The sequence below is a fragment of the Lolium perenne genome, chromosome 4 (genome assembly GCF_019359855.2).
Source record: "Lolium perenne isolate Kyuss_39 chromosome 4, Kyuss_2.0, whole genome shotgun sequence".
Lineage (NCBI taxonomy): Eukaryota > Viridiplantae > Streptophyta > Magnoliopsida > Poales > Poaceae > Lolium > Lolium perenne.
Genome location: NC_067247.2, coordinates 36966877 through 36984410, shown reverse-complemented (window position 1 = coordinate 36984410; position 17534 = coordinate 36966877). Strand labels below are relative to the sequence as shown.

The window sequence follows — 17534 nt, the reverse complement described above, 5'->3', positions numbered from 1 at the left end:
ATATTTTTTCCTCTCTTATGCAGGTCATATACCGGTGCACAGCTACGCTTCGCTCATGGGTGCCTCTTCAGCGGATGGAGCATCGAGACCTCTTTACGGAGGTGTCTTCACGGTTGGAGTATACGGCGAGGGGATATTTTTCCCAACATGGGTGGAAGCGTGATCTTTGTCTGGATCCACCTAGCTAGTTTTTTATCGAGAACTTTGGTTTTTGTCATCGGATTGTTTGGTGTTTTGTAACAGATATTTGTACGGCTGTGTGCATCCTAGCTATGCAGAAGCCGGATCTATTTCTTAAAATAATAAAGCGCCCATTTTCGAAAAAAATCTTGGTGTTACAACATAAGAAGCTGGCATCTAATATGCATGAGTGAAAGAAAAATAGCTGGTTTTATGTTTGGTGATTTTTGTTGTTGTAATGATTTTTTTCATTCAAGCCTTTCATGCAAGCCGTATCACTTTTCTATACTATTATATTGGAGTTGGTCGTAGGTCATACAACGCGTTAGGTGAAGGAGATTCAGAGCACCTGAACCATTCGATCCAATCTAAGGTCTGTGCTTCGTTCGATCACTTTTCCACTCCTCCCCGCATATGACAGGATCAACCAAATTGATTCTCATTTATTTAACCATAATGGAATTTCATTCTTCTACATTCAATTAGCCATAATATGGCAAGTAATGGAAACAAATGGATCAATCAGATATTAGTTGCCAATTACGCAGAATCACGATGTTTACTCTCCGCCCACAATCATGCACCGCCTCCTACAAACTCTCCGCCAACGATCGCCGCCTTGGAGTGCCACCGCGCACGCCACAGCACCATTGAGGTGCCCCGCGCCAGCCATCGTACCAGCTCCTTGCTGTCATGGTCCAGGAACCTCCTCAACCCAGCGGCTCTCGATCTCCCAGAGTTCCTCGCCGCATCCCGAACGCCACAACCATCTCTTGCTCGCCCAATCATCAGCCCACGCCAGCACATCGCGCAAGACGATGCGGCCTTATCCTCCCCACTGCACGCCGCATCTGCCGCCATATATCTCTATGGGAAAAGAGGGCCAAGGAAGGGTGAGTGGACTAGCTCCGGTTGCTCCACATCTGACTTACTATGTTGCGCTTCCGATGCTTCATGTGTTGTCGGAACCTCGTCGCCCAAGCAGTGGTAAATAGTTTGTTTCATTTTTTGCCGACTCTAGTTTTGAGCTCTAAGAATTTCAAGTGTTATTCTAGGACGTTTATGTTGTAGAAGAATATGTGACAAAATGGATTATGGTTAGCTTAGTCGTGGGAGAATTACCAAGATACTAGATGTTTATGTACTATTGTTTATCAGAGTATAATGAATTTAGCTCTGCAGGTGTGTTGAGGTTGTAAATTGTTGCAGATAACGTAATTCACACGCGTGGACTAGAAATTTCGAACTAATAGATTAGTAAACAAACAGTCTATTTCTTATCTATTATGTATATGATATGCTGAAAGTACGCAAAAAAATCTGATTGTGAAACAAACTTGATCTGCTTGGTGCGTTTCTCCTTGCAAATATAGTTGCGGTCATAACATTTGACTGAAGAAATCCAGTCTGCTGGTACGTCGAAAAATAAGCGATATGTGATCCAAACTCAGATGGAAGCAACTTACCTTCAGTCTTTTCTGAGATATTAATGAATTAAGCTTGACTATTTGTCCCCCAATAAAGTTGTTCTTGGGTATTCTAAAGAAGGAGCATATTTGTGATTTCTTATTCCTTGTAGTTGTCAATTCAAATGCGTAAACATTCCTTCTAGATTTCTCCCATCAAATTATGGTGTATGGATTATGCTGGATCAAAAAATTGAATGTCTTATTGGGCGGATGCATCAATGAAACGTGTTTAATGGTTTGAGACTATGGAGAGTTTCTGGGTGATCAACTTTCTGGGTGATCTGAGACAATGGAAACACTGCGAAGGAGGAGGTGAACGTCTACAACTTGATGTGCAGGAGCTTGAAGTTCTAAGGTCGTTGTAGGCCGACGAAATCCCAAAGTGGCGCATGGCAGCGGCAGAAGGAACACAGGGCATCAATGGGCTGAGGCTTCTCAGTGCTGCTCGGATTGCCAGCTGCCCATTTTGTTTGTCTCCAAGTGAGACATCTCGCCTACATCCATCCATCATCCCTAAGGTATTGCGATATAATTTTGAGACTTTTTTAGTTGGAATCAGCTAGCGTCAATGAATCATGTTTTTGTATTCTCGGGAGGTTCTGTTTGTGGCTTACTAAACAATCCGATGGATTATTTTCTTAGATTGTGCAATACACATAGTATCTGGATCAATCACACAGTTATGAAGTGCCTTAATTGGTTTTGTGAGGATTTTTTCTTTCCGCTGGAGTGCTGATCTACACTTCTCTTCTTGCACCTTTTAATGTTGAATCTGTTCTCTGTAGTAGAGATTGAGAGACTCGTGATCTTATTTTTACTTTGATTTATTCCTACAGGATATGCTCGCATGGTTTTTACTCTGATTTGATTGCTAAGTGCTCAGTGAAAAGACCACTGATCGAATTTCTTTTGTACCAGGAATATTATGTCCAGTGTCTAATAGATTTTATTTATTGACACCGAATCAACACATAGCTGATTTATTTTAATTTAATATTTTAAGTTCTAAACTTTTACACTCCTTTAATTAATGCATAACTTATACCATTTCAGGAACTATTGTTTATTTAAATTGATATTATTTTTATATTCAATAAATCTTATTTACCTTATGAGTTTTTTTCCCTTCTAATTCAAACCATTCTTAAACCATGGTCTGCCTTGTTTGATATACCACGTAGCAGCTTCAGCTTAGCCCAATGGTTTTATTTATGCCAAGATTTATGGCGGCTTTGAGAAAATACACTCTTCGGAGAATTTCCTTGTGTAAATTTCCATATCTCATGCCATTATGTCCTAGGATCATGACATATTTTTATTATTCCCTAGGATCATGACATATTTTCATTTGTTAGAATCTATGATCTTTTCGCGGTTTCCAAGCTCTTAAATGCCACTCTTGTTATTCCTGAAATACAAGCGGCAACTCGTGAAAGGGTATAAGGTCACTCTCTCTTGCTTTCTGATGTTCTGTTTGCTTGTTTATCTATTACTAATACTGTCCTATCTTGTAGTTCAAAATTCAAACCTTTTGTGTCTATGTAAGGAGGAACGCTTCATCGCTGCACTTTCCAGTGATGCGGCTATTGTGCGGGGTTTGCAAAAGGATCTTAGAGAGGCTAGAAAAAAGATAAAATTATGATCTGTATCTCCTAGGAATGCACCTACTTCGAAATATTACGCCACTAATGTCTTTCCCACACTTGTAAAATCAAAAGCCATTGGAATAATCATTAATGAAGGTTGATGTGTCCAGGTATTTCTGCAGGTTGCACTATTTTTTGGGTTTTTGGTACATTCTAGATTTACAGAGCTTCTACATGCCTTTCTGTAGTCAATTCTTCTTGCAAGCTTGGAGAAATATCACCCTTTAAAACTTCTTCACTTATAGGATATGAATCTTGTATTTGGATATGCTTTTATTATTCTCATAGCTCTTATATCTTTGTATTTGGATATGCCTTAGTAACCTGTAGCTATGGACTGCATTCTAAGATTGCATTGCATATACTCATTCCGTTTTTATATACTCATTGACAAAAGAGGGGGATCACCATGACATAGTGGCCTACTATTGGGAGCAATTGCAAACACTATGTGCATGTACTCCTACAGCCTAATAACTAAAACTTTGCTACACTACACCATGAACCACTATCAAGTATATATGCAAATGTGATATCCATGGTTGAAGCATGAAACTCATATAAATGTCCTAAACTTTTCAATATAGGCACAGGTTCTATTTTGTTTTGACCCCTACATTAACTGAATCTCCACATGTTTGTTCTAGATTCTTTACTTCTACCCCTGAATTTTGACATTCTTATTTATCGGGTAGACTGAATTGAGATTAGGAACCACCATTCTTTAGGTGGGAGTGCCGGCGGTAAGATAGGAGGCGACGGCGGATGAGCTTCTTCTTCCCTGCACTTACTGGAATTTGTTGGACGTGTGCTTGAAATATGCTTGCTATTGGGGCTTGATGTGAGCTTGACTTGTCAACGAGATGCGGTTTCCATTGTGTTGGAGCCAGAGGTCATTGGATACACATGTGCGGCAAGAAAGAAACTTAAGAGCCGTAGCAGCGCACGGGCATTCAACTAATACCTAGCTAACACGTGAGAAAATTGTAAAATACCACTACAACCGAAGCTAGGGTTTCAAAAAACCACCGTGATGCTATTTTTAGCATAAAAAGCTACCACTATTGCATAACCGTGTAACAAATAATCGGTCACTTGGCCCACACTAATTAAAATTTTACCAAGTGGGACCTAGTGTCAGGCATACGTGATAGCACAAAACAGTTAACACAGACATATATTAAACTTGCTAGGAATTATGGACTTTTTTTTGTAAATTTCTGGGGGGAGCCATTGTCAGCCCCTCTCTCTAAAATGACAAAAGAAAAATCACCGAAGGGACACAACCGTCCTCCTCGGCTGCGGTAATCCCCGTTCGGCGCCACCCTATCTGGCACATTGCGAGCGCCAGGACGGCAGCCTCGCCCCTCCTCGACGCCACAGCTTGCACGCCCCCCGGAGAGCACACGCGCCACCACAACTCTCGTTCGCCGCCGCGGCGTTGATGCTCACTGTGAGGAGCGCGCCAAGGCAGAGGAGCAGCAGGACACAACCCAACAACAAGGACGTCGAATGCGTAAGCGCCAGAAGAAGAGCCACTAACGCGACGAGTTTAGGGTGGAGGAAACTGATGCGTCGCAGCGTCGGTGATGACAAAGAGGAAAGGACGGGCACCCTTGGCCGGCCTGCATCTGATGACGTGCTATGCTCGCGCCCGCCCCATGGCCAACCTAGCGTGCCACGGCCGGGTCCGTCGGAGGCGTGCGTGATGCAGTCCCCCACACACCGCTACCTTGGGATCCCTCTCCGCATTGTCGGACTGGGGGCGATGCTCGTCGTGCACATTTGTTGGCCGCCTCGCCTTTCCCAAGCCAAGCTTGCGCGTTGGCAAAAGATGGTGTGCTTTGTTTTGGCTTGAGATTACCGGGGAGGTGAGGATGGATTCGGAGGGGGTTCTCCGCCGGAGTGGCGGTGGTTGGAGGCGGCTGGAGCTAGCAGCGGTGGCTGACAGCGGCCGCGTGATATGTGTGTTGGGCAGCCTGCGATTCTGCACAAACACCCTAAAATTTAGAACTTCTCAAATGTAAGCCTCTTTTACATGTAACAACTGCCACGTAGGCCTGACAATGGGATCCATTTGTCAGGAACTCGTTTAGAGTGTCTCAATTTGTCAATCAGTGTTTTTTTGTTAAACTGTTACTCAGTAGTGGTTGATTTTTGCAAAAAATAGCATTTTGGTGGTTTCTGAAACCCTAGCCCCAATTGGGGTGTTTCTTTTTGCAATTTCTTCGTTGCCTACAATGTCTCATGCCTCGACATGTCAGATAGCCAAATGAATAACTTAGAAAGTGTTAGCAATTTGCCATTGCTTAAAAACCATTCAGTACTATATTTACAAATAAAGTATGCTCTAATTTGGAGAAAACTTGCGTACTTTTAAAACCCTTGATAATTCATATGTTCTGCTAATCCTACATTTTTCGAAACATATATTACTACCTCCTTCCCAAATTAGGATGCTATAGTTTTTAGTTAAATTCAAACTTCTTAAAGTTTGAGCAACTATATACAGAAACTATCAACATCTAAAATTTTAAATGCACATAATATAAAAATATATTTTATGATGGTTTTAAAAATATTAATTTGGAAATATAAATGTTGTCACTTTTTTCTATATAGTTGGTCAAAGTTTAAGAAGATTGACTTTATTCATATATATATTTTTTTAGATAAAAGGCATTCAAGTGCCCAACTTTGAATTAACAAAACTATCAACGGTAAAACGTACAAAGTGCTGAACCCAGCTTACAACCCAAACCACACACCCACACGAACTAACAAAGAAGATACAACCGAAAGCGCGAACAACAGGGTCAGCCATTACTAAGACTTCGATGACTCGGAGTAGAGCTAGACAGCAATAGTGTCGGGCCGGAGCTCACCCAAGAGCGAGTCAACGAACACGTACGTCGCCAACAGAACCCTTCCGTCGCAGAAACGCCACCGAAAGCAGACCACCACCGGGAACCGACCCACGCTGCCCACAGACTGAAGAGTAGTACCAAAGTAGCTCAACACGGAGAGGGCACGAAGCAAGCCTTGCCAAAGATTGCCAAATGAAGAGTCATCTCCGCCACACAATCATCGGAGAACCACGCGCTATGGGCTCCAAGACGGAGTCTTCAAGAAGAGCACGACACCGGAGTGCCGCCACCGCCCGATCCGGGGATCTTTGGTTTTCACCCGGAGCACGAAAGGGGGCAGGGAGAAGCCACAACGACGCCTTCAAGAAGGAAACGAGGTCCGTGGACGCCGCCGTCGTGGCCCGGGAAGATCCATGGCGAGAGTTTCCTCTCGGCATCACCTCTTCGCCCCCAAACGTGGCGAGGGACGCCACTGAGGTGGCAGCCACAACGCCCCCACAAAGCGCAACCCGCTAAGCACCTTGATAACGCCATGTCCATGTCCCCAGCAAGCACCAGAACCTCGGGCTCGCCCGCCAACCCACAAGGTTCCCACCATCCAGGGCCGCCACCCTGGCATCCTCGATCTTGCAACCGCGTAGCAAAAGTGATACCAAGATGATAAGGGGTGGCCCGATCTTCTCAGTAAGCAACGGTGGTGATGATGATCACGGGGTGATGGCAGCGGAGAAACATGACGATGAGGTGATTGATAACTTGTATGACGCAACGAGATATCTCGATTGGTCCCTGTCGCCAATGCAACAGCTCTCAACCCTGCAAGATATTCGCAACTCCACACACTTGCGCACGTAGCCGCCGACCACGAAGTGGTAAGTTGCAATCGTCTAATTCCCAATGGAACAACAGATCACGCAAGACTTTTTCAGGATCTACACAATATCAAGCAATATGGTGTAGGGATTCAATAGTTTTGCTAGAGAAAACAACTAAGAACTAGGGTTTATCTTAAACGTGGTCTAAAGCAGCTAGGGGGCGTCCTGGGCACTTATATAGGTGTCCGGGACGAGTTCTGGTCGAAAAGATACAAGAAAAACCGACCCAGAATAGATTTGGTCGAGACAGACTCGGACGAATCCGGTCTGGAATCCGGTCAACCGGGCCAGGGACCGGGTCGGCCGGTCTGGCGTCCGGTCAACCGGTCGGTAACCGGAAACTTCGCAACTTTCCGGTTTTTTCCTGGTACGATAAATCCCATCCGGTTGGCGGCCGGTCGACCGGGCCAGGGACCGGGCTGGCCGGTCTGGAGGCCGGTCTAACCGGGTGCTGGACCGGCCTGGACGTCGTCTTCTCCTCTCGCGCATGCCTCCCGCTCCTCCCTCGCGCGACCATGAGATATCTTCATGTCCAGCTCCATGTCCAGCTTCACGTCCATCTTGACGTCCGTCTTCATGTCCAGCTGCTCCTCTACTCCTCGTGCGATGCTCGTCTCCTCTTGATACCTGATGATACACAAATAACAGGACTTAGGCAGTATAAAGTTCTCATCAATCAAAGTACCGTTTAGAAACAAGTTCAACTGTTGTTTAAGTAGCTTCGCACGAGCCCTTGTAATTGGTCCAATCCGAACTTCATTGGACTTGAGCTTCACAGCAGGTTCATCTTCATTTATCAATGACGGAGGTAGTGTTGTAGTAGGGATGTCCTCATCAAAAAGGCACCACCTTGACAGGACTTGAGACACACCCGAAGATGGCCGAGGCCAGTAGACAACAGACAGCAGGAGGACGACACTCCGATATACACGACTCTCCGTGCCGTCGGCCCAGCATAACAGCAGATCCCCTAGGATGGCATGGCGACCTCTGGGAAGGTGCGAACAGGATAAGGGCTGCCAGAACCAGATCGGCCCCCTGACCCAGATCCGGCCAGCGCGGCCACCAAACAGCACCCCTCGCGCCCACCATAGCTGCCTACTGCGCCAAGACGTTTGCGCCGTTGTCGCCGGGAGGGCCGACCGCCGCTGGGTCAGATCTCGTCGTGGAAGCACACGAGCCGCCGGCCTCCACCCCCCACAGAGACGGCGTCTGCATCGCTCCCCCGAGCTATCTCGAGTAGAACGAACCTCGCCGGCCGTAGGCCGCCGGCCAACCTACCCCGGATGCGCCGAGATCCACGCGGAAGACACCGCCTCCGGTCACGCCGCCCGCGCATATGACCAGAAGAGCGAGGAGACGGAGGTCCACCACTGCCAACACATGCCGAGCTTTGCCCAGAGGCTCCCGCCGGCAGCGGCGGCGGGGAATGAGGGGCGAGGGCCTAAGCGGGGGAGGATTTAGGGTTCACATATTATAAGCATCCTATTTTGGAATAGAGGGAGTAAGATTGAGCAGGTATGACATTCTGTTTCTGCTTTTTGGGAAGAAAAGGGCAGTTTTAATTTTTCGGTAAAGGTGCAGACTGCACATAATGTTACTCTAGTTCCTAAGAGCATCTCCAGTCGCATCGCCCAAACCGTCCCCCAAAGGGATTTGGGGCGTGCCGGACAAAAAAACGTTCCCAGCAGCGTCCCCCAAAGCCAATTTTTGTCCGGCACGACGCGATATGGTGTCCGGTGCCCCGAGCCCATCCCCGCCACACAGGGGACGCTACGGGGACGCCGGACACACAGAAAAGCGAGGCGAAGCGAGGTGGGCCCGACGCGTCAGCGGCACAGAGAAAATTCGTCCGCCGCTCCCGCCAAATCGCGCCTCTCCCGCCACATCGCTCCTCTCCCGCCGCGCCTTTCTTCCATCCCAACACATTTGACCTATCCCGCCCACCGATTCATTTCTCCCTCCCACCGTCTCTACCCTATTCCTCCCGCCGCCACCCTCTCCCTATCCATGGCGCCACCGACTCCCCCCCAAAAAATAGCCAAGAAAGGGACCAAGAAGCCGCCGGGCAATGGGACGAAAGGGGCGAAGGCGCCCTTCGCGAAGCGGCGGAAGGCGCCGACTCTGAAGAAGAAGCCTGAAGGCTGGACCGATGATCAGTGGCATCAAGACTGTCTGCGCCGGAAGTTGTCGACGGTGGAGCGGAAAGGGCGGAACTTCTTCAAAGGACAGATCCTCGACGACATCGAAGCCAAAATGGCAGCGGCCGAGGCGGAGTCCGAGGCGGCAGCCCAGGCAGCTGCAGTGGCAGCGGCACCAACCCCGGAGCAAGAGCCGGTAGACGCATCCGCTACTACACCTGCGTCGGCCTCTGCCTCGACGTCGGCGACGGAGCATATACACCGGGCAGATCACGACGAGTTCATCGTGATCGACGGGCCAACGTCGACTCAGGATGCACCGTCGGCATCGCCCTACGACAACCCCTTCTTTTAATTCTATCGTCGGCCTGTAATATGATCGTGCGCCCAGTACTTTGATTGCCGCTACTCTGATCGCGACGACTACGGCGGGAGCGATCTCTTTTGAATGCAAACTATTTGAATTCCTATTTGGGGACGGCGTTTGGGGGACGCGACTGGGGAGCGACGTCCCCCAAACGCGGCATGAACAAAACACGTCCCCCAAACGCTCGATCCGGCGCGGTTTGGGGGACGCTTTGGGGGACGCGACTCGAGATGCTCTAAGCTATGATAGTTCCTAGGTTGGCACGCGATTTGGTACATAATGCGAGAGGCGGCATGAACAGTTAGTCGAAGAGCCCAATAGAAGTCCTGACTCCCGAGCAGGCCTTACATTATAGGCTGCATCTACGTTGATTTTCAAGATTCCTTCAGGTGGGCATACCCATGTATCTTCCCTCCTCAAACAATCCCAAGTAGACAGGTCAAACGTTTACTTTTTTACACTGGTTTGTTTTGATTACGACCCGAAGTTGCCAAATCTAATTCTAAGGTTAATATCATTAGTAGTAGAGTGTTTGGTCGCTGCCACAGTCCCACAACACTAAACTGCCTTAGCTTCTTTGCCTTTTCTTGGCTTATTCAAAGTAGACCAAGTCACCTTCACTGCAATTAATGCAAAACCAGTGTATATCTCTTGAGTGGCACGCCCATGCTGCTTCGACTGGAAGCAACAGCAATATTCAGCAGGGATGCCCGAGTCAGCGGCTACCTTCAACTTCAGTTCCATCTCATCATCGCTTGCTACAGCAACCACAGACCTCTTTAAGGCACGTGACTCACCAATAGCACCATTAAAGAGCCGGATTTCTTCATCTAAGCCACTGGTAAAACAACCAATACACATGCTGAAACTGCTTTGCACTTCTGATACAACAACTTCTACGGTCGCCTCATACGCAAAGCTAAGACGTGAGACACCTACATCAATTGCACCACAATCGCCTTGGATGCGAAATGTGAACGGGGTACGATCCCATGTGTCTATGTTATCCAAGCATGATATACCATCGATCACCTGTAGATCTTCTTTTTCATGTTCGCTTGCCTTGATCTTCATGTCATATTCAATTAGAATAGTACCGACCAATTCGATTGCTCGCTTAGGGCCAGCCATGTGGATGAGAGAACCCTACATAATCAACTAAAAGTAAGAAATATCTAAATCTGAAAACGTTTCTTACCATGATTTACTTGTAGCAATATTTAGATTTCAGTTAAAGGCTTGTTTTATAATTGATGGCCAAGATTTTTTCCACATATCAAACAAAGATAACGGTGTTACAGAGGGAAACTGGCCCCTGCTATTTATTAGATTTTGTTTCGATCCAAAATACTTAATTAGATAAGCCTATAAGAAATAAGATGTGGTGGGATCATTCATGTTATGCATGTTTATATGCCTATAAATAAAGGGAATCAATGTTTTCAAGATTTAATTGGTAGCAACAAAGAGTCCAGAAATATTCTATTTGATAGTGATACTTAAGAGTTTCATATTTTATATTTGTTCTTATAGCAAATCATCATTTCATAATACAACACTTCCTATAGCAGTGGCTTATGGTCATGGACGATGCTTTTTCTTGGATCAATAAGAGCTCATGGACCCAAATGCTTGCTTATGATGGGTTATTAATAGACTTATTATTCATTGAAATAAATTCAGACATGTATAAATGTGCACACCTGCTTCACGATGATGGGATCATCCCTGCTAAAGTGGAAGATATAATTAAGTAATGGATTCATATTATCCCGGGCTGCGATGTATCCGTACAACTCGACTGAGCCAAGCTCCGCAGGAATTTTAGCCAACCTTAATGACAAAAACTGCAACATGTGACGACTTGCATGTGACTCACAAATTCCATTGTGCATTCTGCAATCTGTGGGATCTGAAAACATCATTGCCTCCAGCCAAGCTTCATAGAAAAATATAAATTTTATTAGAATTGGGAAGTAATAAAAGAAACCAATGTTTGCCATACGAAAAGTTAACATGACGTTTAAATGATTCCATGGTCCTATTCCCTCTCATCCAAGTGAAACTATGATGTTCTTTTTAGTAAGAATTTTGCTCATGTGAAAAGTTTTTTTTCTAGGAAAAGCGAAGGAAAAAGAAAGTAATATCAGGAGTCCTAGATCTATCATGTTTGCCTTGTACAGGCAAGGAGTCCATCCAACATACGTTTTTCCAGTGTGTGGTCTCTAATAGAAAGTGGGAAGTTCTAGCTAAAATCATAGATATCCATGTAGTGGTTCGGTTTTGGATTAGTAATAAACATGGTGTGCTTAAATGTTCAGTACAGCAGCTATGCGGTTGTTTTGAAAACTCAGAAAACATTTGTGGTTTCAGAATGGCAACTGGAAGAACTCGTCGCTCATTTGGCAAAACATGACCCCATGGTTAAGAGCTGGACCTGGACACTGCTTTGTCCAGCATGAAATTTGGAATACTACAATCGGTGGGTGTCAGGACTGAAGACATTAGCAGTCACACTGAAAATGCTCATATGGATGGAGACTGGTGCCTCTTGCTGGAGAGCAACGAGAAGCCTGAAGAATCAGAACAGTGCGAGGAGGATGAGAAGGAAGGGGATTTGGCTGCACAGAGTTGCACGGTTGTATCCCTACCTTCCTCAAATCATGCAGAGGGCATGTGCTCTGAAAAGATTGGTCAGTGATTATTTTCGTCTTGTTGCCATGCAATGGACTGGAACTCTAAGAAAAGAGTAATATCTAATCACCTCAGGAAGGAAAAGGTCCATTTATTGCATAACCCCCTAAAACAATTCCTCAGTTCACTCTACTCCAAGGACTAGCAAGACAGGTCATTTCATCCACTGATGAAATTTATTTTCTTTTGTTTATCTTTTTATAGGTCCTCTTTTATGTTGACTTTTTCCTGATGGTAGACAACATCATATCCTACCCTACCCGAAATTGCTTGGGAAAGAGGCTTTGATGTTTTTGTTGACGTTATTGTAGACACCATCATATCATTATAAATGCTTTTATAATTTTCCATGACTATCTGCATATGTAGGGAGCACCAAATCTGGTTGACCTTTTTTATGCAGACATACATGCTAAAGAGAATGAAACGCCCTAGCACATGACATTATGCCATCATCACACAAATGTTCAACATAAAACAGGCCTTTATGAGGAATACAAGAGATGAACATCATTCTGGAATGAACTGAACAATTTTTGGGGGAATTTTATTTTGGAGAGGGAAGCGGGGCAAAGCTGAACTGGAAAATGATATTTGGGAGTTATCTGGACAATCAGAAAACACTGGAGATATAATGTCTGGTGAATCACAACAAAAAGTATGCTATCCTGGGCCCCGGGGCGTGGTGGGCTAAGGGCAAGGAATGAGGAGTGACAGAGGCAGACAAAGACAATGGCCACTGGCGCAAGCTGCAATGTGCCAAAGGCGCAATTGTTAGATGTTTCCAACATTTGCAAACAGCAACCAATGAAACCCCTAGGTACCATTCTACAAGACTTCCCTTTGTAAGTGCCATAGCACCGCCATCAATTAGTAAATAAAGCAGACAGAGAGAGAAGCAAAATTAACATCGATATTACAGGAGACAATATAACAGTGGACCGTATAGCATGAAGAAAATCCCTAATAACAAACATTGTAAAAAGGAAAAGAGATTGATCACTTACTCTCATTGCGGTCAACAATACGATAGTCAATTTTCCAATCGTCCGTGCCGCTGTATATGGAACCATCGCGATGGCTGCTATTTGGAAATATCTCCATTACATAATCAGGCTCCGGTGCAGCCAAGCTCTCTTTGTCAACACTGCTTGGTTTCGTCTTTTCTTCAACACTATCGGCAGGAGGGACATAGGTATAACGAGTAATGACCTTGGTTGTATCGCCATCCTTCACGTTTTCCATGCCCAGGGAAATAATAAAATCCTTGGCAGAAAGGGGTTTAGGCAAGTCCTCGCCTTTTACTCCGCTGCTGCTGGCCATGTGCCGATGCCGCCGAGGAAATCTACCAGGAAGAGTACAGAGAGCGAATTTTTAGCATCCGGCATAAATAAGATGGCATCATCATTCAGGATTGAAATGACTGTATTTTAGCTTGAAATAAACTTCAATTTTTGGGCTTCTGGTTTGAAAGTCGTATGGAATTAATTTTGCCTTGAAAAACAATTACTAGCATAGGAAGGTTCGCGATACAGATCTTCTACCGGTAAACAAGCAAACAACTTGTTACGAACCTACTTTTACTATCACTCAACAAGAACAAATCACAAGGATTCAAGTAGCAATTTGAGGATACAAGCAGCAAGGGGATAGGGATCAGAGAATCAGAGGTAGAGGAATGGAGGAATACAGAGGGGGAAGACAGCCGTGCTTCTGTTCGTGATCCAACTGGATGGTCTTCTCGTTGCCTCTCTATGTGTATACGCTAGCACCTGGCGGTTCAATCAGGCCTAGCCCATCACCGATAGCCCATGTCGATGGCCCAGTTTGAGATACACAAGCAAGGGTCATAACATTCCCCCCTTCTTGAAAATCGGTTTGTCCCCAAGCCGAGGTCTCTGAAAGATGTTGAAGGGCTGACTTTCCCGGATCCCATAGCATGTGATCTTCCTCGAGCTCACTGAGGTCCCCGTGGTAGTCTTCATGGTTGTACTTCCGGTTGTTGTAGATTGGATCAAAGTAGTATGCTTTGTGGAGGTGGAGGTCATTGCTGAAGGGAACATGGTTCACGGCGGCAAGGTAGTAGTCGGTATTGACATCGACTTGGCCGAAAAAAGAATCTTGATTCGTGACATTCCTCCTTTCTTGAAAAGGAGCTTGGCTGCAACTTGTAGAGTGCTCAAGATCATCCACATCCCATGCTACCAACCAGATCCAGGATTCACCTACAAACAACACTGATGACCACTGGAGTTGTTCGGAACAATGTACATGATCAAGCTCTGGAGTAGTCCACCATTTCTGGAAGCTGCACAATGCACATATGTGGCCTCCAGGATCCCACAGAATTCTCTAATGTTGACTAACTTTGCCATCTAAGTCCAAGGGTGCCCAGAAAATCAATGCAGTCCAAGCTCGAAATCCCACCATAGGAGGTCTTTTGATGCTTGATATTTCAGAACCATATACGTTGCTGGGGAACCACTCGCTCAAGAGAATGTTGGCGGGCCATTGAATTAGTTCACCACTTCTGCGGACCTTCTCCAAATTCATGTTAGTGCACACAGTGAGCACGTATGTGAACCAGGCTTCAAATAAATTTGACCAAATGGGAGCTGATGAATGTATACTGCATAGGTATCTTGCCAGGCCTTTTCCATGAAGGAAGCTAGAAATAAAAATAACAGCACCAAGCTTCATCTCAAATAAAGCATCAGGAGTAAAATGCCCATCGGCAGGAAAAGAAAACTGCTCTACCATGACATTTGCTCCCTCTTGACAATGATTAGAATTAGGGAACTGAAGGATGATATGACCCTTGTGAGCTTCATATATCAATTGTTCAATCATCAAGTTTTCCGGCGCATGCAGACCAACTACAGCAGTTGGACAACTGATGTAATGACTTTGCTACCTTTAACTGAAACTGATCCACAGTGTTAAGAATACAGACTGCACTTGTCCTCAAAGTAAGGCATTGCATCCCCCATTTACACTTCAACATATGGTCATCCTCTAGGAAGATTTCCATAAGAAGAGCAGATATAGAACAATTCGACAACAACTTCAGTACTGCATAGGTGTTAGATATTTGCATAGAAATTCCACTGGCACAACTCCCAGCCCCAAAAGAATTCTCAAGAAATGCACACACTAGTTGTAGCCCAATTATCTGTGGCATATGTGACTTCAGGGCAGAAAAGGTTGCTTCCGTGCGACTCTTGGAATTCAATAGCTTGTACTCCTCAAGTATTGAACGGCTCCTCTTCACAACCACTGCAGCAAATTATACTGGAACACATGCAGCGCACCAACAAGGACAAGCATTGGGTGTTTGTGTCTTGGTACTCTCTCATGTACAGGTAGTAGCCATGGAGGCTTTGGAATTGGGGCGGGTGGTTGCCAAGAACAAAACAAGTTCGTAGTATACCGGAACACATGCAACACATTTGTCAGGTTGTCACTTGCATAATTTTCACTTTTCTCCAATTCCTTTTTCCTCAAAATCTTCCCATGCACGGGTATATCTATAAGTATTGTGGCACGAAATGTTCTCTGTGTAACCATGCATAGGAACGAAGTGTAGGCTGCATCCAAGTTCAGATATGTTGTTGACTTCTGAAGCTCACATCTCAGATAAGCACCTACTAGCGCACGTCCAAGCAGCAGCCAAGGTGGCTTTGGGTCTGGGGTAGGTAAAAACGGTAGTAAAACTGAAAACAAGGCTCCAGTAGATTTTGATGCATCTGGAGGACGAGGTGGCACCTGCAGCAACCACACCCACTCTCGTATAATGCAGAACGCATCTAATAGCATTCCATACAGGCTGATATCGTCACTCAGTTTGATGGACACTGAACTACCCAGCACAGAGCACGACATTGTTGCTGGCCTCAACTCAAAGATGAATTCATCAAGGATTCTCATCACACGCCTTTGAGGCCCCGGTGTGGAAGATGATTGCCATAGTGTGATTGTTTTCAAGAGCAGGGACACGGCCAGGCCTTCCTCGTGGGTGCCGTGGTGCATACCATCTACCGAGGGAATCGATACAACGCCGGTGACGGCATCACCATCGACGGCTTCTTCGCTTGCTGCAGTTGAAGCTAGCACAGAGATGATGTCGACGGTGGCCGAGGGTGGCGTTGGCACCATTTCTGGGACGGATGGAGACCCCGACTCACAGGTGTTGCGGCTTGGGCCTTCTGTCGAACACTTCGTCAGCGCCAAAACTGTAAGGTCGGAGGCATCGATTGGGACGACGAGCTCGGAGGCATCGATGCCTGAAGACGAGCTTAGAGATGCAGATGAGTCAGGAGCGGAGGTTAGGCCTCCAAAGGCGGTTGGCAGAGCACCCGTGGTGGCTTCACCGTGGCACACGATCTCTGCATCTGTAGGTGATGCTGGTGTCGTAGAAAGATATCCGTTCAATCTCTTCACCATCTCAACAAGCATGTTCAACTTCTGCTCGATCCTTGACCTCTCTTCTTGAGTCATAGCATCCCAATCCCAGCTCGACGAGGGAGGGCTGGCTTGATCAACCATGGACTCGCGATCGCTTAGGCAGTGTGTGGAAACCGGCTCTGATACCATAATGTTACGAACCTACTTTTAGTGTCACTCAACAAGAACAAATCACAAGGATTCAAGTAGAAATTTGAGGATACAAGCAGCAAGGGGATAGGGATCAGAGAATCAGAGGTAGATGAATGGAGGAATACAGAGGGGAAGAGCCGTGCTTCTGTTCGTGATCTAACTGGATGGTCTTCTCGTTGCCTCTCTATGTGTATAAATAGCAACGCTAGCACCTGGCAGTTCAATCAGGCCTAGCCCATCACCGATATGCCATGTCGATGGCCCAGTTTGAGATACACAAGCAAGGGTCATATAACACAACTAAAGACATAATGAGCTTATACGAAAAGTGTCTTTAGCACATGAGCACCTCCCAGTGCTATAAAATTATATTATTTAAATTCTAAAAAAATGTAATTAAATACCTACATACATATAAACATTTCAAAGCTACGGTAGAAATTTTGGAGAAAAATATATTATATTTTGGGCTATACAAAAAACACAAATTTCTGACAAATATACGTAGCCACAAATTTGTTTTTTTCCTGTAGCTCAAAATACAATGCAACTTCTACCGAAACTTCTCACGAGTATTCGGAACATATATATGTATTCATGAAATAAATGTGATAATTTTTTTAAACGCAGATACATGATTATTTTAATATTTAAAAAACTAAGAGCACTGGTGCTCATATGCACCAAATGCCCACTCGA

The 17534-nt window shown here is 45.5% G+C and overlaps 1 protein-coding gene across 1 annotated transcript; it reads right to left on the bottom strand.

Moving 5' to 3' along the window:
- Positions 1 to 9976: 9976 nt before the first annotated feature.
- LOC127348307 (uncharacterized) lies at positions 9977 to 13515 on the bottom strand. The gene is made up of 3 exons (XM_051374375.2): positions 13247 to 13515; positions 11249 to 11484; positions 9977 to 10691 (listed from the first exon to the last, which is right to left on the bottom strand). Exons 1-3 carry the CDS (start codon positions 13482 to 13484, stop codon positions 10104 to 10106), a joined length of 1062 nt encoding a protein of 353 aa, XP_051230335.1. The 5' UTR covers positions 13485 to 13515; the 3' UTR covers positions 9977 to 10103.
- Between the last annotated feature and the right edge of the window lie 4019 nt (positions 13516 to 17534).